Source organism: Cydia pomonella, chromosome 19, assembly GCF_033807575.1.
Source record: "Cydia pomonella isolate Wapato2018A chromosome 19, ilCydPomo1, whole genome shotgun sequence".
In the NCBI taxonomy this organism is placed as follows: Eukaryota; Metazoa; Arthropoda; class Insecta; order Lepidoptera; family Tortricidae; genus Cydia; species Cydia pomonella.
The window spans coordinates 13,944,171-13,968,993 of NC_084721.1; the positions used below are offsets into that span (position 1 = coordinate 13,944,171).

The following is a 24,823-nucleotide window of genomic DNA, read 5'->3' on the forward strand; positions in this document are numbered from 1 at the left end:
TCATCCGGTTTTTAAACGCACCGCGAGTTGTCAGTGAAGTTGGCTACTAGGAGATTTTTCAAAATCGCTTGTGAGACAGCAATATATGTGTGGTAAGATCTGACTTAAAATCTTTCTATATAGAAACACACACACACATCACATATGTGATATATTATTTCCAGGTGACTCCAGACGCGCATCCTGCGTCCAATCGCTACAGCATCAAACTGGAGGTGCCTTCGGAAGACGCCATGAACGAGATCTGGCTACGGTGCGAAAACGTAAGTCGTAGATCTATGGAGGGTCTCCCCTAGCGTGTACTCTACTACCTACCCTACTAACTACCTACGGTCTGAGAATGGTTATTTAGAGTAAAAAAACACAAAGGGCGTCAACTTAGTTCTAAGTAATACTTGCCCGCCGCCGGAATTATCATTTGGAACTAAGCGACTTACTTAGTTCGACGCACATTACAGAAGGTCTTGATTGGACTCGCGTAACTTGTGAAATCATTAGCGCTATCATTTTGATGTAAATTTTTAGCTGATATTCTGTGCTATCATTAACCAATAAAAAAAGAACAGGTCAAAGACTTTATTTCCGAAAAAAAATTAAAAAAAAAAATGTGTAGACAAATTAGACAATTGATAGGGAGATGTTTTTATTATATTTAGGAAAATTAGTTAATAAACTTGGTTACTTACTTGACAGATATTTGTAAATACATAATGTCAATCGATCTTGATTATCCTGAGGATCAAATGTCTATATAGGACTCATGGCATTTAAGCAACACAAAGGTTAGAAAGGAGAGTTAAAGTCTGACGCTCGCACTCGACGATTGAAACACTTAACAAAATGATATTGTAATGTGACGTGACGACCGGTCTGGCCTCGTGGGTAGTGACTCTGCCTATGAAGCCGATGGTCCCGGGTTCAAATCCTGGTAGGGGCATTTATTCGTGTGATGAGCATGGATATTTGTTCCTGAGTCATGGGTGTTTTCTATGTATTTAAGTATTTATATATTATATATATCGTTGTCTAAGTACCCTCAACACGAGCCTTATTGAGCTTACTGTGGAACTTAGTCAATTTGTGTAATAATGTACTATAATAGTACATTACGATACAAGTGCGAAAAATAGGAAATTCGAAACGAGTGGCGATAAATTAAAACACGACCGAAGGGAGTGTTTTAAATCCACACGAGTTGCGAATTACCTATTCGCACATGTATCGTACAACGTTTTACAGTACATATGGCTCTTTAAAGTTTCGACATAGTTACATAATGTGCTACTTTACGCACTAGTGCGGAAAAGTAGCACCATATGTACTGTAATATTTATTTATTTATTTATTTATTTAATGTGACGTCACATTTCATTAGTCTGTCCCAAATATATAAAACATCAAGAAAATTGCTATTTTGACTCTGAAATATTGCGTTTATGTTTAAAGTTGTCGTACAATTTATTTTTCAATAAAATGTAAGGAATCGAATAGTACCATTTTTTTTAAAGTAAAAAAAAAATATTTTTTTTGGAGCCTTTTATTTTTTTTATAATCTCAAGATGTCTTTTTTAATTCCACTTTTTTTATAATGGATGGCTCATTTTCTATCCATTTAGCTAAATTTTGTTATAATACTTAATGTGTCAAATACCCAGTAGTAAAGTAAAATATAACAGAATATGGTATCGCGTCCAGGAGGAGCAGTACGCGGAGTGGGTGGCGGCGTGCCGCCTGGGCGCGCGCGGGCGCTCGCTGGCCGACGCGGGCTTCGCGGCCGAGGCCGCCAACGTGCGCGCGCTGCTGCGCCTGCAGACACCCCAGCCCGCGGCCGTCGCGCAGCACAACGTGCCGCACTTGGACCAGCTGCAGCCGGAGAACTATGTCGCTCCCAGGGTCTTGAGGAGACTTAAAGGGAAGGTATGTACACGGCAGTAGGCTAACTTCGCCCCCGAGGCCGCCAACGTGCGCGCGCTGCTGCGCCTGCAGACACCCCAGCCCGCGGCCGTCGCGCAGCACAACGTGCCGCACTTGGACCAGCTGCAGCCGGAGAACTATGTCGCTCCCAGGGTCTTGAGGAGACTTAAAGGGAAGGTATGTACACTTCGGTAGGTTAACTTCGCCCCCGAGGCCGCCAACGTGCGCGCGCTGCTGCGCCTGCAGACACCCCAGCCCGCGGCCGTCGCGCAGCACAACGTGCCGCACTTGGACCAGCTGCAGCCGGAGAACTATGTCGCTCCCAGGGTCTTGAGGAGACTTAAAGGGAAGGTATGTACACTTCGGTAGGTTAACTTCGCCCCCGAGGCCGCCAACGTGCGCGCGCTGCTGCGCCTGCAGACACCCCAGCCCGCGGCCGTCGCGCAGCACAACGTGCCGCACTTGGACCAGCTGCAGCCGGAGAACTATGTCGCTCCCAGGGTCTTGAGGAGACTTAAAGGGAAGGTATGTACACTTCGGTAGGTTAACTTCGCCCCCGAGGCCGCCAACGTGCGCGCGCTGCTGCGCCTGCAGACACCCCAGCCCGCGGCCGTCGCGCAGCACAACGTGCCGCACTTGGACCAGCTGCAGCCGGAGAACTATGTCGCTCCCAGGGTCTTGAGGAGACTTAAAGGGAAGGTATGTACACGGCAGTAGGCTAACTTCGCCCCCGAGGCCGCCAACGTGCGCGCGCTGCTGCGCCTGCAGACACCCCAGCCCGCGGCCGTCGCGCAGCACAACGTGCCGCACTTGGACCAGCTGCAGCCGGAGAACTATGTCGCTCCCAGGGTCTTGAGGAGACTTAAAGGGAAGGTATGTACACTTCGGTAGGTTAACTTCGCCCCCGAGGCCGCCAACGTGCGCGCGCTGCTGCGCCTGCAGACACCCCAGCCCGCGGCCGTCGCGCAGCACAACGTGCCGCACTTGGACCAGCTGCAGCCGGAGAACTATGTCGCTCCCAGGGTCTTGAGGAGACTTAAAGGGAAGGTATGTACACTTCGGTAGGTTAACTTCGCCCCCGAGGCCGCCAACGTGCGCGCGCTGCTGCGCCTGCAGACACCCCAGCCCGCGGCCGTCGCGCAGCACAACGTGCCGCACTTGGACCAGCTGCAGCCGGAGAACTATGTCGCTCCCAGGGTCTTGAGGAGACTTAAAGGGAAGGTATGTACACTTCGGTAGGTTAACTTCGCCCCCGAGGCCGCCAACGTGCGCGCGCTGCTGCGCCTGCAGACACCCCAGCCCGCGGCCGTCGCGCAGCACAACGTGCCGCACTTGGACCAGCTGCAGCCGGAGAACTATGTCGCTCCCAGGGTCTTGAGGAGACTTAAAGGGAAGGTATGTACACTTCGGTAGGTTAACTTCGCCCCCGAGGCCGCCAACGTGCGCGCGCTGCTGCGCCTGCAGACACCCCAGCCCGCGGCCGTCGCGCAGCACAACGTGCCGCACTTGGACCAGCTGCAGCCGGAGAACTATGTCGCTCCCAGGGTCTTGAGGAGACTTAAAGGGAAGGTATGTACACTTCGGTAGGTTAACTTCGCCCCCGAGGCCGCCAACGTGCGCGCGCTGCTGCGCCTGCAGACACCCCAGCCCGCGGCCGTCGCGCAGCACAACGTGCCGCACTTGGACCAGCTGCAGCCGGAGAACTATGTCGCTCCCAGGGTCTTGAGGAGACTTAAAGGGAAGGTATGTACACTTGGGTAGGCTAACTTCGCCCCCGAGGCCGCCAACGTGCGCGCGCTGCTGCGCCTGCAGACACCCCAGCCCGCGGCCGTCGCGCAGCACAACGTGCCGCACTTGGACCAGCTGCAGCCGGAGAACTATGTCGCTCCCAGGGTCTTGAGGAGACTTAAAGGGAAGGTATGTACACTTGGGTAGGCTAACTTCGCCCCCGAGGCCGCCAACGTGCGCGCGCTGCTGCGCCTGCAGACACCCCAGCCCGCGGCCGTCGCGCAGCACAACGTGCCGCACTTGGACCAGCTGCAGCCGGAGAACTATGTCGCTCCCAGGGTCTTGAGGAGACTTAAAGGGAAGGTATGTACACTTGGGTAGGCTAACTTCGCCCCCGAGGCCGCCAACGTGCGCGCGCTGCTGCGCCTGCAGACACCCCAGCCCGCGGCCGTCGCGCAGCACAACGTGCCGCACTTGGACCAGCTGCAGCCGGAGAACTATGTCGCTCCCAGGGTCTTGAGGAGACTTAAAGGGAAGGTATGTACACTTGGGTAGGCTAACTTCGCCCCCGAGGCCGCCAACGTGCGCGCGCTGCTGCGCCTGCAGACACCCCAGCCCGCGGCCGTCGCGCAGCACAACGTGCCGCACTTGGACCAGCTGCAGCCGGAGAACTATGTCGCTCCCAGGGTCTTGAGGAGACTTAAAGGGAAGGTATGTACACTTGGGTAGGCTAACTTCGCCCCCGAGGCCGCCAACGTGCGCGCGCTGCTGCGCCTGCAGACACCCCAGCCCGCGGCCGTCGCGCAGCACAACGTGCCGCACTTGGACCAGCTGCAGCCGGAGAACTATGTCGCTCCCAGGGTCTTGAGGAGACTTAAAGGGAAGGTATGTACACTTGGGTAGGCTAACTTCGCCCCCGAGGCCGCCAACGTGCGCGCGCTGCTGCGCCTGCAGACACCCCAGCCCGCGGCCGTCGCGCAGCACAACGTGCCGCACTTGGACCAGCTGCAGCCGGAGAACTATGTCGCTCCCAGGGTCTTGAGGAGACTTAAAGGGAAGGTATGTACACTTCGGTAGGCTAACTTCGCCCCCGAGGCCGCCAACGTGCGCGCGCTGCTGCGCCTGCAGACACCCCAGCCCGCGGCCGTCGCGCAGCACAACGTGCCGCACTTGGACCAGCTGCAGCCGGAGAACTATGTCGCTCCCAGGGTCTTGAGGAGACTTAAAGGGAAGGTATGTACACTTGGGTAGGCTAACTTCGCCCCCGAGGCCGCCAACGTGCGCGCGCTGCTGCGCCTGCAGACACCCCAGCCCGCGGCCGTCGCGCAGCACAACGTGCCGCACTTGGACCAGCTGCAGCCGGAGAACTATGTCGCTCCCAGGGTCTTGAGGAGACTTAAAGGGAAGGTATGTACACTTCGGTAGGTTAACTTCGCCCCCGAGGCCGCCAACGTGCGCGCGCTGCTGCGCCTGCAGACACCCCAGCCCGCGGCCGTCGCGCAGCACAACGTGCCGCACTTGGACCAGCTGCAGCCGGAGAACTATGTCGCTCCCAGGGTCTTGAGGAGACTTAAAGGGAAGGTATGTACACTTCGGTAGGTTAACTTCGCCCCCGAGGCCGCCAACGTGCGCGCGCTGCTGCGCCTGCAGACACCCCAGCCCGCGGCCGTCGCGCAGCACAACGTGCCGCACTTGGACCAGCTGCAGCCGGAGAACTATGTCGCTCCCAGGGTCTTGAGGAGACTTAAAGGGAAGGTATGTACACTTCGGTAGGTTAACTTCGCCCCCGAGGCCGCCAACGTGCGCGCGCTGCTGCGCCTGCAGACACCCCAGCCCGCGGCCGTCGCGCAGCACAACGTGCCGCACTTGGACCAGCTGCAGCCGGAGAACTATGTCGCTCCCAGGGTCTTGAGGAGACTTAAAGGGAAGGTATGTACACTTCGGTAGGTTAACTTCGCCCCCGAGGCCGCCAACGTGCGCGCGCTGCTGCGCCTGCAGACACCCCAGCCCGCGGCCGTCGCGCAGCACAACGTGCCGCACTTGGACCAGCTGCAGCCGGAGAACTATGTCGCTCCCAGGGTCTTGAGGAGACTTAAAGGGAAGGTATGTACACTTCGGTAGGTTAACTTCGCCCCCGAGGCCGCCAACGTGCGCGCGCTGCTGCGCCTGCAGACACCCCAGCCCGCGGCCGTCGCGCAGCACAACGTGCCGCACTTGGACCAGCTGCAGCCGGAGAACTATGTCGCTCCCAGGGTCTTGAGGAGACTTAAAGGGAAGGTATGTACACTTCGGTAGGTTAACTTCGCCCCCGAGGCCGCCAACGTGCGCGCGCTGCTGCGCCTGCAGACACCCCAGCCCGCGGCCGTCGCGCAGCACAACGTGCCGCACTTGGACCAGCTGCAGCCGGAGAACTATGTCGCTCCCAGGGTCTTGAGGAGACTTAAAGGGAAGGTATGTACACTTCGGTAGGTTAACTTCGCCCCCGAGGCCGCCAACGTGCGCGCGCTGCTGCGCCTGCAGACACCCCAGCCCGCGGCCGTCGCGCAGCACAACGTGCCGCACTTGGACCAGCTGCAGCCGGAGAACTATGTCGCTCCCAGGGTCTTGAGGAGACTTAAAGGGAAGGTATGTACACTTCGGTAGGTTAACTTCGCCCCCGAGGCCGCCAACGTGCGCGCGCTGCTGCGCCTGCAGACACCCCAGCCCGCGGCCGTCGCGCAGCACAACGTGCCGCACTTGGACCAGCTGCAGCCGGAGAACTATGTCGCTCCCAGGGTCTTGAGGAGACTTAAAGGGAAGGTATGTACACTTCGGTAGGTTAACTTCGCCCCCGAAGCGGCCAACGGGCGTGCGTAATGCGCTTGCAGAAATCACAACCGACTGCTGTGGCCCCACAAAATGTTCCACATTTAATGAAAATTGCTACTAAACGTACGAACTATTTCGGACGATCGATGTTCGAAATGACATTGATATGTCACAGTTTTCAATTGTTTGGTTGGGTTGGGGTATAATGCCCGTGTTACAACACTTACGTTAAAATACTTTTTACTTAAAAAAAAAAATCAAAAAAAAAATCCCTATAATTTCCTTAAACTAACTTACCCATACCCTGAAGTTAACGGAATTATAAAAACACCGTGTATAGTATACACATTTATAAATACTTAAATACATAGAAAACATTCGTGACTCAGGAACAAATATCTGTGAATCACACAAAAAATGCCCTTACCGGGATTCGAACCCGGGACCATCGGTTTCATATTATATCTTCACTACCCACTTGGCCAAAGAATTAATACTTACTATTAATGTACTCTTAAGCCTCAACAAAAAAAGTCTGTTTGTCCGACCAATATGACCCTTAACCACATAATCTTTTCCCAGTTTACCCAACGCGTCCTGGAAAGCCACGCGAACGTGAAAGACCTCCCGCTGCTCGAAGCCAAGCTCCAGTACATCAAGACCTGGCAGAACCTGCCCGACTACGGCCAAACCCTGTTCGTGGTTCGCTTCATGGGCCACAGGAAGGACGAAGTCATCAGCATTGCGAACAATCGCATCATGAGGCTCGACCCCAGCACAGGAGACCATCTGAAGACCTGGCGGTATAGCACTATGAAGGTAAGACGACTTTATTTACTTCTGCATTACATCAAGACCTGGCAGAACCTGCTTAATGCGGGCTTTCCACTAAAAAAGGGAAACGGAGCTAGCGAACTGAGCGGACCGGAGGAAATTAGCTGTGCACTTCCACTAAAAAAGAGTTTCAGCATTTGCCTTCCACTGCCAGCGGATCTTGCGGAGCGAGCGAGGCTGGAAATTGAGGCTGGGTCAGATGAGCGAGTTTGTGAGCTTCCATTAGAAGCGGACTTTGCGGAGTAACCTGGCAGCCAGTATCAGACGAACCGTCGCAGAAACAAGTACTGCACCTTTCTTGAGAAGGTATCGCTTGATGTTGACCCAATACCTTTCAATCGGGCGAAGTTCTGGGCAATTTGGCGGGTTCATGTTCTTCGCATTATAAATAACATTCTCATTATCAAGCAAATTTAAAGTGGCTTGACATCTTTTTTTATCCCCTCGGCGATAATCCTTGTCATTAACATTCCATAAACAAGGATACGCACGAACAGCTTCAATAAATAACTCCATGGTCCGCAAGGTTCCGGCGAGTACTAGACCGTGAAGGGGTAGGGGTGGTTGTAGGGGGCGGGGGTCTGAGCGGAGTCCGTTCAAAACTAGCGCGCGACGCCATGACGCAGCGGACCCATTTTAACTCGCTCAGTCCGCTCCGCTTACTCGCACGCGGTGGATGTACTTGTATGAAAATCAGTGTTGCTAGTCGAGCGGACTCCATGCGGATTCCGCTCGACTCTTCGAACTCTTTTGTGACTCTTTGAACTCGTTTAGTCCGCTTCGCTCACTCTTATTCAGTGGAAGCAGAGATATGCAGTTCGCCATTGCTAGTTAAACGGACTCCGTACGGAGCCCGTTCCGCTCGCAGTGGCAGGCGGGCATAAGGTTAAACCCTATTGGTAGTTCGCTTCAAGTCATTGCGAATAATCGCATCATGAGGCTCGATCCAATACCATAATGATGATGAATACCACCTGTCAATCCTACGAATTGTGTTAAATTATATTTTTTTATACATTTATTGTACAGCCTGGATCACAGAATAAATAATAGTATTACCGTACAGAAATGACACTTCCTACAAAACCGAAGTTTGACAGTGATTCAGGGACGAATTATGCTGTCCCCTTTCTAATGTATGGAACTATCCCTTTCGGCCATTATCTTATCTGTGGTCGTGGACGTTAAGTTGTGCCCACCCTAATAATTGCTTGGAGCAATGCTAAGCCGAATGGTGGCGGGATAAGCCGAAAGGAGGAATGTCGCCCCACTGCCTGGATGCCCTTAAAACCCCACAGAATAAAACAAGAAACAGAGAAAACGCGCCATCTATAAAAACCTTTGTCAGGTGCTAACCCCATTTTAAAGAGTGATCCCCGAGCTAATGCGTCTCTGCGGCTCAAGAAAAGTTGACTGTCCCATTTTGATCATTAACCCTTACTTAAATATGATATGGCAAAAATTACCACCCTACCAAATCATTTCTTATTTTTTCTTATGCAATTTTTGTGGACTTTAAGGAGGCGATGACGATGAGGTTTGAATCGTGTATTTATTTTTAATCTGGACTGTCAAAGGGCTAATCTTTTTTGCTTCCAGGCATGGAACGTGAATTGGGAGATAAAACACATGATGGTACAATTCGAGGAAGGCAACATCATCTTCTCCGTGCAGTCCGCCGACTGCAAGGTGGTGCACGAGTTCATCGGCGGCTACATCTTCCTGTCCATGCGCTCCAAGGACGCCAACCAGACCCTCGACGAGGAACTCTTCCATAAGCTCACTGGAGGTTGGACGTAAACTGATTTGTTTATATTAAAACAAAAACTACAGTCAAAATTGAATATTCAACTTAATGATTATATAAGATGAAAAAATCGTGTACCAAGTATGTCGTGTATGTTTTGTGGTAACTTACAGGTTGATTCACGAAAGCTGGCACGAATGGAATGAACGAAACTTTCACTGTATGAGTGACATCTGGGGGCCTACCGCGAAAATCGAAGTTCGTCAATTGAGTCTTTGTCACTACTGAGATTACGTTTTACTGAGAGTAAAAGAGAAAGATCCCCGCACTTTTCGAATTTTCGCGGTAGGCCCCCTGTATCGGTATATAGTCTGAGCCATCATTTTATTGTTTGATGTTAAATTCACATAGATAATTTCATTCACTCATTCCATTCGTGCCAGCTCTTGCGAATCGACCTGTAAGTTAAACGTCAACTTTTGGCAACCTGCGGTGGCATCATGGTTCCATTTTTATCACTTGTCACTATGCCCGTCACTTTCACGCTTACATACTTGTTAGAACGTGACAGGCATGGTGACAAATGATAAAGAGCCGACCATCATAGCCTTACAGAGTGACGCATAATGTAGGAGCCATACAGCGCCATCTGCATCATTGAAAGCACGACTTTGTTTTAGACTACACATCTAATACAGTCAATTAATGTTTGATATTGAATTAATTTTTAATTAATAGCGATCCGAAGTGTCCGCCATTTTTACGGTTTTATTCACCTCGAGTCATGTCTATGACAGTGACGAATGACGGTTAAAAGTATTATGTTACATGACGTAGTTAAAAAAATTGAGATTGGTGCTCTTGGTATAAGATATAAGAAATATGTCCCCTCATCTGTTATTCATTTGTGATAAAATTAACCAATTTTTTTTTGTATCTAAAAACTGGGCAATCATGAACTGGACCAACTTTTTGATAAGGCAACTTATTACAGTTAGATTATGTATAAAATAAGCCTTCATTTGACATAATATACGATTAAATAACAAAAATATGTTTTTTTTTACTGCCCGACGCAAATTAACTAAGCAACCTATTTGCAATGTGTCAATGTGAATATTATCTATCATTTATTTCTTATAACAAATAAATAACAGACGAGGGTACGCTGACGTATCTCCTAACTTTTTCGGCAAAGATATGGCGATATAGTGTTGCAAAGTCCGCATATGATGATACTATAAAAATTACGTAAATCGCACGAATATTTATAACTTTAAACTTCGCTTTTTTTAGCCTCTTGACATACACGATCGATGGTTATATTTATTTTTATTTATGTTACTGTTTCGTTGTAGTGTGTGTGCTGCGCCTCACCCACATACTACACCTCCCCACTTACAGAAAAAAAGCGTTTATACTACTAATCTTTTTTCTTGAAGGGGGGAGGTATAGTGTGTGTGCTACGCCACACCCACACACTACATCGTATTATAAATGTGTATAAGAATGTATTTTTGTAGTAAATTAACTAATTGAATCATATATTTAGATCTTGTTTTTAGTGCTTCCAATAAAAATATAGCTTTCTTGTAAATGCCAAATAATATTGAAGCATATATTCATTACGTCAGTATGTAATTAAATTTTAGTTTTAAGTTGAAATGCGATGGATAAGAGCTTTTAATAGATGTAATTTATAATTTATGCAAATGTTTAAATGATATGCCTTTATATTGTCATGTATGTATACTTTAATATTTATAATGTAACAAATATTCAACAATGTCTTTCACAAAGTGCCATTTAACGAATCAGTAAAACGAAAATTGTCTGAATGCTGGCCTTAATCTAATTAATATAATAAATAAGTCGATCAGTGCCTCAATAGCATATTTATGTGTATATTACACATTTTATTATGCTTTTCTCTATGTCATATTTGTGACTACGCCTGTGGAATAAAAATGCCATTATGGTTAACCTTTTAACCACTGTAGTCTGATATAGAAGACATACAATATCCAGCTCATTTCGCCGCAAGACAAAACTTCGTGTAACTTCGTACCGGCGGCGACGGCACGATGAAAAATCCTAAGCGGTTAAAAGGTTAAATAGGTAACCTTTTGTACGCCAAGAACACCCAAAGGTCATAAGTCGTGCCCACAGCGTTATGAACACATACGTGTTATGGCGTACGCTGTCAAATTAACCTTCACACTTTCAAGTAAGGTTTACATTAGCTCGCTTTCGCCCGTGATGTTGGCGTGTAAGTGACGTTTTCGTTTATAAAGAACGTGTAAAGGGTTAAGCAGTGCCTAAATTTATTAACATAATTTGCGTATTAAAACCAATTCTGAAATGTATTTTAATATTAACCAGGTACTACTGTGGCCTTAACTTATACATATGTTTACAGTTTTTACCTGTTGTAAATACCGAAAGCAAGATGGTATGTTAGTTTATAACTTAATGTTGTGTTGTGGCTAGTTCTACTAAAGTCTTGTACCCTTTTTACCTAAGTTCAGCCATACAAATGAAAAATCTGTAGTGTAAGAAATAGGGTAGTTTTGTTTGCAAATTGAACGATACAAAACAAATTCAACTCTGTTGCATTTTAATACGATTTAAATTTCATTGAACTGATTAAGAACTAGGTGACATCAGGGTGTCATCTATTGGACATATTCAAGTCGAAAACTAGGACGTTTACCTTACGTATAAATGAAAAAAATCCAATTCATACTGATTTGGATTCTTTAATAATTTATTTACTGTATAATATTTTTGGTGTATGTACTTTAGTGGAACAAGCCTTTTTTTATCGTTGACTAATGAATTGTTCTTATTGCAAAATGTTCGTGTACGTGTCAATTTGAGATGAAGTCTCCAACCCGCATCAGATCTGCGAGAAAGGCAATATAGGTAAAATGCACTTTGAATGATCTTTTTAAGCATATAATGCTTTCAATTTTGTATGTTTATGTAATGTACCAATGGTGACAAATAACTTTAGTTATTTTAGAATATTTTGTACAAAAATTGTATGTACACTTATAATACCGTTTATAATATTACTGAAACATTAAATAAATGTAAGAAATTAAGTAATAAAATGTGTTTCATTATATCAGCTACAGCTCCAAGTTAGAAAAATATGAATTTCAAGTAACTGTAAATTAACATTTTTTCAGCGTGTAAAAAAAATAAAAAATCGATAAGGTATATTGGGATTCTGAATGTCAAAAACCGTCGGATAAGTCCGATAAGGGTTGTATTCCCATTTGTCCCCGCCGGGCACAGATAGGAATAGGCGCTACATACAAATCTGCGTGACGGTGGTGAGCGTGACGTGGGGCGGGCGCAGATGGGAATACACCCGAAAAGGGACTCTTGTTATGATGACATTTTGAGTTGATTCTCATCTGATTTTCGTAATAATCCGACATACGAAATTACCCCACCTTATCCAGTTTGCAGTGGCAGCGTGTATTGAAGTAAAAGACGGGCATAAACGAAAAAATCGTTTTATTGAATAAGAGAAAACATTTTAAATATAATTTTCACATTCTTTGTACCTAATACAATTTACCAGAATGAAACTTCGTACAACTAGATTTGTTGGTTACTTGAGATAGGTACGATGCTGGTCACATTTACCCTATAAATTATGCTACATACTTAGCAATAATATCAGATTGGCTATGCTATTTATTAAAAAAAAGAAATGTGTATGTTACAATGTAAAAAACCATCGCCGATTGACAACTAAAATTCACTATTAAATTTGTTAAAACGGGCGGAGCGCTGCATCCCGCAGCCTGCGTCGGTCTCACTCTCTCTATCGCACGCGTGTAATTATAATACTGTTCATGCACTGTGCGAGCGGGGCAGCAATATAATTATGAATTTAAAATCTTTATTTCAAGCAACTAGTGGCCCATAAATAAATACCTTCAAACTAACATTACATATTATGCGCGTGCGATTGAGATTCCCACATTGGTTGTTATAAAATTACATCATCGTGTAACAAAGACATCATGATAGTATTTATAGTAATTTATTATGTTGTCCCTGTCACACGATGTTATATAACATTGTATAACAGCCAATGTGGGGAGCACTATAACAGGCGAAATTCTTCGTGCTTAGGGTCTCTAGGTTTTAGTGAATTCTTGTTGTCAACTGATGAAATATTGATGAATGTTCTCATAAAGAGATGGCAGCGCTGGTATAGTCTAGCCAGGCAGCAATGTCACTAGAAAAACACCCATCTCTTTTTAACACTTAATTTGCCCAACTGGCAAATTGCTAGATAGAGTACATAAGACAATCGAGGTCGCCACACAAGCGCTCCAGGGGGCCTACCGCAAGAATCGAAGTTCGTCAATTGCGAGCATTTTTCGGTCACTCTAATTACGCCTTCATTGGAGTAAATGAAAAAGATTACCGCAATTTGCGAATTTCGGTTTTCGCGGTAGCCCCTCAGTACAAATTTTACTACACTTATTTCGCTCGGTTTATCACGGCCAACTGGCTAGGAAGAAAATCTACACAGTTAAGAATTAAATTCGTCTGCACTGTAATTGATTTAATCGTGTTATGAAACTTAAGAATTAAAACAAATATAATAATGATGTTTATTTTTCGTTACGTAAAGGAATAAGTATATTAAATTAAAGACGAACTAAATCCTAAGGGTCTACCGCGGAAATGGAAATTTCGTTATCTCTATCACTCTTGCATAAGTATTCGAGCGACAGAGAGGCAAATAACGAAATCTCGATTTTCGCGGTAGACCCTTTGAACTATGCACATTTAGGGCCAGGTTTCCCCTAGAGTGTAGCGAGGTGCCAGAGGGCCTACCGGGAAAAATGAAACTCGAAATTTCTTTATCTGCCTCTCTAGCACTAGAATATGCAAGAGTGATAGAGAGGCAGATAAAGGAATTCCGTTTTTCGCGGTAGAGCCTCAGAGCGTTGTGCGATGAAACAATCCACCAATAAGAACGCTAATAGGAACGCGCGCACCAATGGGAACGCTACCACGCACCGCTCCGCTGCCTCACATAGTTTTAGGGGCTATTTTATAAATCATTAAATGAGTCCATTTAAAGCACTTCACACACCTTATTTAATGAACTTGCGAACATGCGCAAGTAGGTACTGACCTAGTCGTACACACATACTTACACATATCTGTTAGTAGTTGGCTTACTTCTCTTTTTTTATATTAGTTTTTTGTCATTTGATTTATACCATTGTTACCAAATCGAGAGCACACCTAGGAGGAATCACTGTATCCAGAGTCATAGGCTTTGACCTAGTTCGAGAGGCAGAGGCTCAAACCTAAAACCTGATATGTTACAAACCTTATACACCTGTTTCTTATTGTTCATGAATTGTATATAAAATGTAAGGTTTAAAGCAAAGATTTATTATTATTATTAATTCAGTAACTTACGGCAGGGATGCAGCTACACGTACGAGTAGTACGTCTAATGTATAGCTGCATCTTTGTCGTCAGTTACAGAATTAAGTAAGGTGTGTGAAGCGTTTTAGCTACCTACTCTTCACAGGCTGAAAAACAAAGTGTGATAAATCCACTATAAAACTTCGTATTTTCATAGGACTTTGACGTGTAATGCTGACAGTGGCACTTTCACACTTTGTCAAATCCTATGCAGTTAGCTTGGTTCTACTCTAATCTCGTTCTAGACTTTGGCAAGAGTCATGTCACGAAAAACACGATAAACCAAAAAAGACTTTCTTGGCAATAAAATTACTATAAAATGAAATGACCACTTGAACCTGGGCTATAATAATAGCGAGCATTTTTCTGTCACTCTAATTACGTCTTAGTTCAAAAGAGAAAAATCCCCGCAATTTGCGAATTTCAGTTTTTGCGGTAGGCCCCCTGACAGCTCATTTGACACCTAGGCAAAAATGTTGCCACATAAATATGTAGAAGTTTTTTTATTTTGATAAAAATTGCTTGTGACGCGACACGCTGGCCAGACTATAACAGCATTATATGTTAGAAAGAGACTTCCGTTTCTATTCGCATACTCATGTACGCGTAATACAGTGAATGAATGGATAGAGGAACTATTGCACATATTGAAAAGAAAGTCTCGTTAGCTACGGAATAGGTAGTTAATGTACAAAATGTTATGTTCTCTCTTAAATAGATGTCGCTGTCGTCTCTGAAACACTTAAAACTAACTTACACATATAATAGAAATTAAATTACATAATCTACTGTGATGGACTTTCGCTTAAAATTGAATTACATGCTAAGATTACTATACTAGTTAAATTTACAGGTAAGAAGATTAAAATGTAATTTTAGGACGAATACGTTCGATCTATCGGACGATTTTTTTTTACAAAATACTCCATAAAGGAAAGCGCTACTAGAAACTTTGGCTTTTAGGTATTAAAGTTAGCGTAAAATTAGTTTTTAAAACCCTAATGGACTGACGAATTGGACAAAGGAGATTTTTTTATATTAGGATAAATATCACAATATTTGTGACGCCACTGTATTTGGCCGGATTAGTCATTAAATGTCTTAAATAAAAAATATTACAGTTTAACATGTCTTTGTTGACTTCGAATGAGAACTTCACAGAAAAGTTGACAAATTAAAAACATTTTTGAAAAATTGGTCACCAATTCTTCATACATTTGTCAGTGGCTAGTGATAGAATATTGGGGGCGGAACCGCATACCGCTCCGGTGTGCGAGCGGGACAGCGGTATGTATGTAGGTAACGCTGTCATGCTCGCTCGCCAGTATGATAACCCGGTTAGGCGGCAAACGCGCTACAAGTAAAGAGCGAACACAATGTCAAAAAGCTTTAACTTTATCTTAGAGCTTAATGGACTTTGGCGTGTCCAAGTCTGCGTCATGTTTATTTATGTTATTTAGAAATGAATTATATGGAATTATTCTTTTTTTGAGATTTAGTGTAAGTAAGAAAAGGCGCAAACTTGATATTTTATTTTCGTGCCTTTTCTACTAACAGATTATTTGGCAGAACTATATTCATTATTTTTAGTGTTGGTGCAAATAAGTTAAAGTGATTAACAAAATAAGACAGTAATAACATAAAAACATTTAGTAAAAATGCGAAATTTCAGATAATGATTTGTGATAATTTCAGATTTTGTGTGGAATTGACCGGCGCAAGCAACCATCTTTACTTCTTTTTTTACTTTTGTGAAAAGTAACCATATAAACCGTCAAAATGTCAAAATAACCATTCAGTGCACTAAAACGAACAAATAGTTGGATACAAGGTGGAAATCTATTAATGATAAAGAAATAAATTCGACGATAGAGAACTACCCTAAATGCCTTTTTAAAATAAAAAAGAACTTTTTTTAATTTCTTAAGCATTTAAAATATTCCCGCCCTAACTTTTCCACCTGTATAACTATGTACATAACCTATATCTACCGAAAATCTTATAAGTTATTAGGATTCTGTTCTTTACAGTACTAAAACTAAAAATGGGTAAATCTACGCTTCAGTCCTTACCAATAATTAAACACATAGTCCCAACTATGTCACCTATAAATACTACATATAGTTATGTACACGATATTTACATATTGATAGTAGGTAAATTAATGTCATAATAAATGTTAAATACATCTCAACTGCCGAAATAGGCAGTCAAAGTTCTATTTTTAAAAGATCCAAGGGATAACTGGGAAAGTTGGACTGTCGGGAGAGATGATCTTTGTTTCTCATATTACTATGGCGGAAACCAAGCAAAGTTTAATAAGTAATTACCAAACACTGCTTGGGTCAATTTGAGTTACCAGGCATTCGATGATGTCAGAGCGATGAAAATATAGCATCACATAGTTCCGCGGTGCTTTAGACGATTTCAGGCACACTCACTCGTAACTTATAACCGTCAGTGCCATTTTAAATTAAGAACTCTTATCTCCATACTTTTTCTAAATGTGTGTGTAGCCAGCTATTCATCTTCATTGCATATAGCATTACATTATGAATGACCGACAATTCCGGTTGGCATTCTTATGTATGTAAGCTCTTATTGAGAGGAGTAAATTATTACGAGAATAGCCTAATAATAGTGTTATAAAAACTAAGATGCGCTATCCCGTAATGATTCGACTTACGAATTAAGCAATTAAAAAAAGTACATAATAATCTTTAGTAATTTACTCCTCCATATTTTGACTTAATTCTATCGTTATGACAATACTGTGGTTGTTATCAAATTTTCGTGTATACGGTAAATTAAGTAGTTAGATATATTTTTTACAACGATTCAGTTAAATGAAAAGTATATACTGGACGGTAGCTTCATACATTCACTGGCCGGTTTTTTGGGTACGTTACAGGCCGAAACTACACTTGTAAATTTTACGTAACTAATAACGCAACTATATATCTATATTCGAGACGTAGATAACGAATTAAGGTTTTTCGAATGCTATCTCAATAAATACATAATATCATTTACAGAATTAGAAGGAGAAATCTGACCGTGGCCGTGGTGGACGTATTTTTCGTGAAATTACCGAATTGAAATTACCGTTTACTCATACATTTTATATTTTATCACTTAAAGTAACTTTTATTTTCGTGGCATTCTAAATGGTATTTTAACATAAATATGCCTGAATGAAAAATGTAAATGCTGCTGCTATCAGTTTACTCCTCTTAAATTCTGTATATCAGTAGGGCTAAGATGGTCGGCTCTTTATCATTTGTCACCATGCCTGTCACGTTCTAACAGGTATGTAAGCGCGAAAGTGACGGGCATAGTGACAAGTGATAAAAATGAAACCATGCTGCCACTGCAGCATATAATAAAATCTATGTTTATGTAAGTAAAACTTACAAATGTAATTCTGGCCTAAAGCAAATACAGATAGTGGTAGTCGTTATTGAAAACTGTTGTATTCTTAATGTGTGTACAATATAAAAATATATGTAAATGTTTTGTGCTTCTAGTTCCAGTCGCAACTGATTGACAACATAATATATGGTTTATAGCCCAAATTTTGACTAGTCACCTACTTCTATGAAAATAATAACTACTAAAATATCTTTAAAAAATTTCTTACATACAGTATTAGGTACATTTAAAAAACAAATAATTATCAATTAGAGATCATATATATATAACTTACATATTTTCAATAACGTTGGACACGATAACGACAATAACGATTCACATTTCACAGTTTCGCTATGTACCTAAGCATTGTACCACACCAATCTAAAAATGTACAATAAATATTCAGTTATCCTGATAATTAAACTGAAAAAAAAACTTGGTTTAAGGCCTGTCATAATTTATAAACATCTTAATTAATTTATAATATGTATAAAAAATATAAAAAAGGCATTACCAACATACCCATCAAACTTATACAAAATAATTGTCTCGCTGTAGACGGATTACATTCCTTAATAGGCTCTAATTTCCCTAGGATCCCCTAAGTTAGGAACACGGTTTCGAAGCTATATTTAACTCTTATAATTTTACGTTTTCCAGTCATATACTAAAAAAATTAAGATTTAAAAACTTTGTAATCTGCGAATAAAAGAAGATCTCAAGCGGTACCATGAAAAAGTCGAACTGAGTCTCCTTTTTTGGAAGTCGGTTAAAAATAAACATCAATACACGCCAAAGGTAAAGCGGGAGGCAAAAAAGTGTGTTTCTTAAGACACTACAAAACGGACGACACTGGATGGAATGATTTGCGGCATTTACTAGTAGTATTTTCTTTCCCAGAACCTGTTAAAAATATATATTAAAGATTCCGCAGTCAACTCGGTTCTCCATACAAGCGTAGTTACGCTCTCATTTTAAAACGACTAGCTAGATTGATATGAAACTTTGTACTTAAATACACAATAGAATAAGCTATATCTATGTCTGTAATTAGTTAATGTAGCTTCAGACACCATAGTAAAAAAATACAGCGTATTTAAGTTTTTATACAAAACTTGTTATTGCTCTATTTTGTAAGCTGGAGCTATATAAACTAATTACAGGCATAGATATGTGTAAAGTTTCATTGGAATGCAACACGTGGTTATAAAATGAGAACGAAACTCCGTTTGTATGGGAAGGTGAAGTTCGGCAGAGCTTACTGCGGATTCTTAATACCATCATCTATTCTGTTGGTATTTTCGGTTATTCCCACCAGTTGGTGGTAGTGGTAACTAGTGAGAATAACTCGTATTGTGTAGTTTATTTTTAGACTTGGGTTTCTGTTTGTGACATGTTTAGTGACGTTTAATAGTTATTTGTTTTACAAGGGGGCAAAGTTGTTGTTTAACCGCTCGTGCTAATATTGATACCCGAGCAAGCGAAAGATTCTTGAGCGTTGCGAGGGTTTCAATGCACGAGGGTTAAACAAACTTTGCCTCCGAGTGAAACAAATTTTTTCACCACACCAACACGAGGAAACTACAAACTATGAAATACCAAAAAATTCAAATGAAATTAAATCCAAAAGAACGTAGTAAATAAATAATCATTCAAAATCATCATTTAAAAGTCAATTCTACTAGCTAACATAAGGAAACAATTCAAAATTTGCATCTGATTACTTTGCTCCACATGTGGATAAAATGCAACTTTCTCATTCGTTTTAGAACAATCAAGAGGGCCTTTACCTGTTGGTGTGGTGAAAAGATAATTTTAGTGTGCAAAAGGGATCCCTATCGTTTCGCTTTCGTACACTAATTGCGTTAGTAAAAAAATATTTGTCAACGTATTTTTAGCTCAACCTGTAAATGTCTTGTATTGTACCCACTTAGTTTTCGGATCGTTTTCACGTATGTAATCAAACTCGATCAATAAATCAACTGGGTAATGATAGACCTTAAAGGCTACCGTTTTGACCCCCCAAGTACTCGTATGCTTGAAAAGTAGGGTTTCTGAGAAATCATGGACATTTGGCCCCATACTCTGATAACCATCAGAACAGCTTTCAGACAAATATGGCTAATATATAGTAGATATCGGTCTCTTAACCATTTTTACATGCTTTTATTTAGTTTAACTTCGTATATCTTTCTCCCTTCGGTCGTGTTTTAATTTATCGCCACTTGTTGCGAATTTCCTACTTTCCGCGCGTGTATCGTAAATAGTAGGAGCTATTTCATTTTCAGATGTGGTTTTGCTTAGACTTCTCCTTCGGTCGCACTGCTTTTCCGTAGAGACAAAGTTATTTCTATAACATGTTTATCAAAAAAAAATGTAAGTATCATAAATGGCTATTCTAAAATCGAGCTGGATGCTGTTGGCACTACATTTATGCGGACTACAAGTGGGAGGAGCGTGTTGGGTCCCGCCCGTTCCAACCCCTATTTCATGCTTTATATATTACATTAGGGGTGTGGAATAGCTATATTAATTGCTTAACGGTTCTTGGCTGGAGTACTATCTATGTTCCGGTACATCTTTCAAACTACGCTGAGAGAAATGTTTGCATAAAAGTAACAAAATATTTTACACCACACCAGCTGGTAAAGGCTCTCTTGATTGTTCAAAAACTGATGAGAAAGTTGCGTTTTAGCCACATGTGAGGCAAAGTAATCTGATGCAAATTTTAAGTTGTTTCCTTGTTGGCTTGGATGATTTTGATTGATGAATAACGTTTATTTGGATTTGATTTTGTTCGATATTTTACGGTTAGTATTTTCGTCACATTGGTGTGGTGAAAAATGTAGTGTTTCACTTGATGGAAAAATTTGTTTAACCTTCGTGCCTTCAAACCCTCGCAACGATCAAAATTTCACTTTTCGAACCACTCGCTAGGCTCGTGGTTCAATTTTGGAATCTTTCGCTTGCTCGGGTATCAATATTGGCACGAGCGGTCAAACAACAACTTTGCCCCTTGTAAAACAAATAACTATTGTTACTACTTACACAACTAACTTGCGAACTATGTGGTACGGTACCTGTTAGGTACAGAATTAGTTTTCAAGAGAAATTGATTTCTTTATTAACAATGAGTTTGGCCAATTATTATTTTCAGTGTACGGTTTTTAAAGTTTCTTCTTTTATACAAACTAATAATGTGGTGGAAATATGTACATTTTACGTATTTTTATACGACTGTCCAAAAACGGAGTGTAATATTTTCAGGCTTCTTATTTGTATGTGATATATGTAACCTTTTGTGTACTTAGGCCAGTGGAATTTATTGAATGTTTTGTACCTATTTTTGATAAAACAATGCATTTTAAATGAAATATTAGGTACATAAACTAAGGTGTATGGTTTAGATATAGATTGTCAAAATAAATATGTAGTTAAGTTACTTTTCGTTTGTAAACAACAAAAGATATTTGGCCATTCCCGATAAATCTATAAGAACTAAACATTTGGAAGAAATTTTTGATTGGTATGGTATTAAGACCTAAAATAATGTGACAAACATAACACAAATTCAACACTTACTCCCCAAAACCAGATTCCCGTTTCTAACTCGTGAATAACTTTCGTGAAAAACATCGGTTTCCATGTCAAAGAACGTTAGCCAGCGCGGGCGCGCGCGCGGGTGAAATTGTAGACGTAAAAACCGCATGCGTCCGCGTCAGCGGCGCTCATACTATTTTTCGTTAACCCACTCGCCCGCTCCGTACACACGCGCGTGCTAGCGGATGCCCAAAAGGAACCTTTTGCGGTTGCTATAACATAAATACAAATACCTATATTATACTCGTATTTACGAATAAGAAACGGGAATCACCCATTATGATTCATTTATGCTTTTACACGTAGTTTATGTAAGTATGACAGGTGTCTCGACATTGTGTTGCTGTAAAAAAAAAACTATTGCAAATTAAACATGGTATTAATGTTCTCTTTACTCGCAATCGCGTAGTTTTCGCCGACTTGGAAAGGTGACCATTGAATAGTTCATACAATCGATGATAATACAGTATCCCCACACTGTGGTTGGTACTTATATCATGTTCTTAAATATTTTTAAAATGAATGATGCAGAAAATATTTTCTAAAACTGCGCTTGTTTATTTTATACATTCTGGAGACCAAGCCAGAGGCGGCGTTCGGCGTCGGCGACGTGGGCCACCGCCTACGGCCTCGCAGTCCGAGGGGCCTCGCGCCTCAAATAAGTACTTATATCTCGGACACACGTAAAAATGTTCGTTATTTCTTACGCCACCAGAGGGCCTCGCTTAATGTACCTTGCCCACATAAAATTTTGGTCTTGCCCCGCCACTGGACCAGGCCATTAAGCAATCACTATTAACATTGATCTTTTCTAAAGGGCGTTTTGTTAATAATTACAATTACAGTCATGACGGTGCCTTATAGTTTCAAAACCGGGTATCTAGCCTTCGGCTCGGCGTAAAATTGTTTTCTGGGCCGTACTTTACCGCACCATTAAGAGCGTTTTCACATTGTACAATCCTATATCGGATGCAAGTAAAATGTATGACATATAATGTGGTTTTCTGTATTAACTTATTCATTTTAAAGATAAGATAAAATACATTTATTCGTGACAGTCACTATTAACACATACGAACATGTACAGGCAACAAAAACAGTAGAACATAACATTAAGTGCGGATCACGAAATTGACCCAACTCAGCATGAAGCCAGCGCTGGTCTTCCGTAGGGCCCATTCAGTGTTGCCACGATTTAAAAATATCTTTATTGCTCATTAATAATGTCGTCAAAATTAAAAATGTCGGACCGATATTTTTTGTTTGTGTGCGTATATATGTGTGTATAATGTTTGCTGTTCTGTGCGTGACCGCTGAAGCAGCGCGCCAAGTACACCCCGCGTCCCGATATTGTGGATACCTACACCCGATATGGGATCAGACATTGTGAAAATGATCTTATAGTTACTTCCTTTTTTATGTTTATTCAATATTACAAACAATGTGGTTTTCCGCCAAACCACAGTGTGGTTAAATTTTATTACCGATGATATGAAATTTCTAGCTGCAACATGTCCACAAGAAATACCATAATTCTCATGGTTGCTTAACAACTGTTCATTATACATCAGGCAAAGTATTCACTGGTTTTCTTAATATATCTGGGAATAATTACTTCAAGGACCGGGTTAACAAGATAAGGTAACCACTCTCCAACTTAATGTCCGTGATAATATACAAATATGCGTGTTGTAACACGTATAGCACATATAAAACTAGGTAAAGTCCGGAATAGCCCACTCGGGTCCTCTCGGGTCGGGCTCGGGTCGGCCTCGGGTCGGCCTCGGGCCTACTCGGGTTTGGCCGAAGTAGATGGCTCAGTGGGCTCGTGCGCCGTCTGAAAATAAAAATAAAATTGGTTAAAAACATCCATCGTCTAAATCTAAATGCCCATTAAAAACAGTCGCGGTTACAAATGTCCAATGTTCATGTTGAGGAAAGTTACGATAATGTTGAAAATGTTCTTGGAAATTTCAGGAATATTTCCCAGGAAACTCTCACTTTGGAAATGGAAAATTTAGATTAATATAAACAATTAAGAATTTTCCCAACATTTTTCCATGTGGAAATTTTGCAATGTTGGGAACTTTTCGACGACACAGATGCCTTTGTCTGTCCCTAGTTCTAAGATTTTAAAATTCTAAAAAAGCGTCATTAAATGTAAATACTTATGCCTAAAATTGTGCATATGGCAGCGAGCGGCCAGGAATATCGGATTTTACGTTTAAAAGTCATAAATAACAGCCGACTGATTTTAGCTAAAATGCTAAAATGTGGCTTTCCATTTCCTTATGAATTGCAATAAGGCCACTTCCATCTGAAATTCCAGCAGTATTTCTGATAGAAACGTCCTTATTGCAGATGAAGCATAAGGACCCTTCTCTGATGGAAAGCCACAAATAGTAAAAGGCAGGCGAGGAACGCGGTGATGTATGGAGGTTGTGTTGTATGACGCTATAATATTATAAACAGCCTAAAGCTTTTCAGCTTCTCAGTTCTAGGCAGTCATGATCACGCACGCGTCATGCGTAATCAAAGTATCCACACCGGCGCCGCTGGGCCTTCATGTGATTCCAAGTATTCCAACCTGTTATATCTGTACGATATTACGCAGTGTTGGTCGAACGTTAATTAGAATTGACCATTAACCATTACAAATTGAACCGTTCAATTTGTAATGGACAACTGTCAATTCTAATTAACGTTCGGTCAACACTGATATTATGGAACGAGCTGTTTAGTGATGTTCGAGAATTGCGGTCGACTAATCAAAAACACCTCCGGAAACAGTAACAGATCAACTGATCTGTTACTGTTCCCGGAGGTGTTTTTTCTAACTAGAAACAAATGTCGACATCGGCGCTGAAGAATACTTATTTTTACCGAAATGGACTTAAAGTTTTTACCGGCAGTCTATCCCGGTTCCCGGTATACCTGGTATCGTTTATATAGTTCTAGATAGTGAAAACAAAAATATCAGCTTCGCCACTTCGGTAATCTTTATTAATGATAATTTTTGTGCATTATTGATTGCGGTGTTACGATATGCTATTTTTTTAATATGCCGTCATTTTCTAGTTTCTACTTTCATTATCCCAAGTCAGGCTAAGCTCTGCACCATTTTTAGTCACTCACGCGACATGTTTAGAAGAGCCTAGGTCTCCTTTCTCAAGCACTAACAGAGCGAGCAGCATCAGTAGCGCGCTGAGAGAACCGGTTGGGGGAGGTCTTGCGCTGTCGTAGTAGGCGGGCATAGTGGTGTGGTGCTAGGTTCTCCGAAACATGCCGAGCGAGTGACTAAAA

General features: G+C 42.2%; 2 protein-coding genes across 2 annotated transcripts in view; one reads left to right on the top strand and one right to left on the bottom strand.

Moving 5' to 3' along the window:
• LOC133528596 (unc-112-related protein-like) overlaps window positions 1-12,147 on the top strand; it is an 89,623-nt gene extending 77,476 nt beyond the window's left edge. The window contains exons 8-12 of the mRNA XM_061866033.1: window positions 165-263; window positions 1,696-1,917; window positions 7,033-7,269; window positions 8,884-9,523; window positions 9,649-12,147. Coding sequence (XP_061722017.1) covers window positions 165-263; window positions 1,696-1,917; window positions 7,033-7,269; window positions 8,884-9,084 — 759 coding nt within the window. The 3' untranslated portion in view covers window positions 9,085-9,523; window positions 9,649-12,147. The remainder of the gene's footprint in view (window positions 1-164; window positions 264-1,695; window positions 1,918-7,032; window positions 7,270-8,883; window positions 9,524-9,648) is intronic.
• A 395-nt stretch (window positions 12,148-12,542) lies between these two features.
• Window positions 12,543-24,823, bottom strand: part of LOC133528313 (protein doublesex) — a 355,787-nt gene continuing 343,506 nt past the window's right edge. Inside the window, exon 4 of the mRNA XM_061865655.1 lies at window positions 12,543-23,357. The gene's annotated coding sequence lies outside the window, so the exon portion shown is untranslated. The remainder of the gene's footprint in view (window positions 23,358-24,823) is intronic.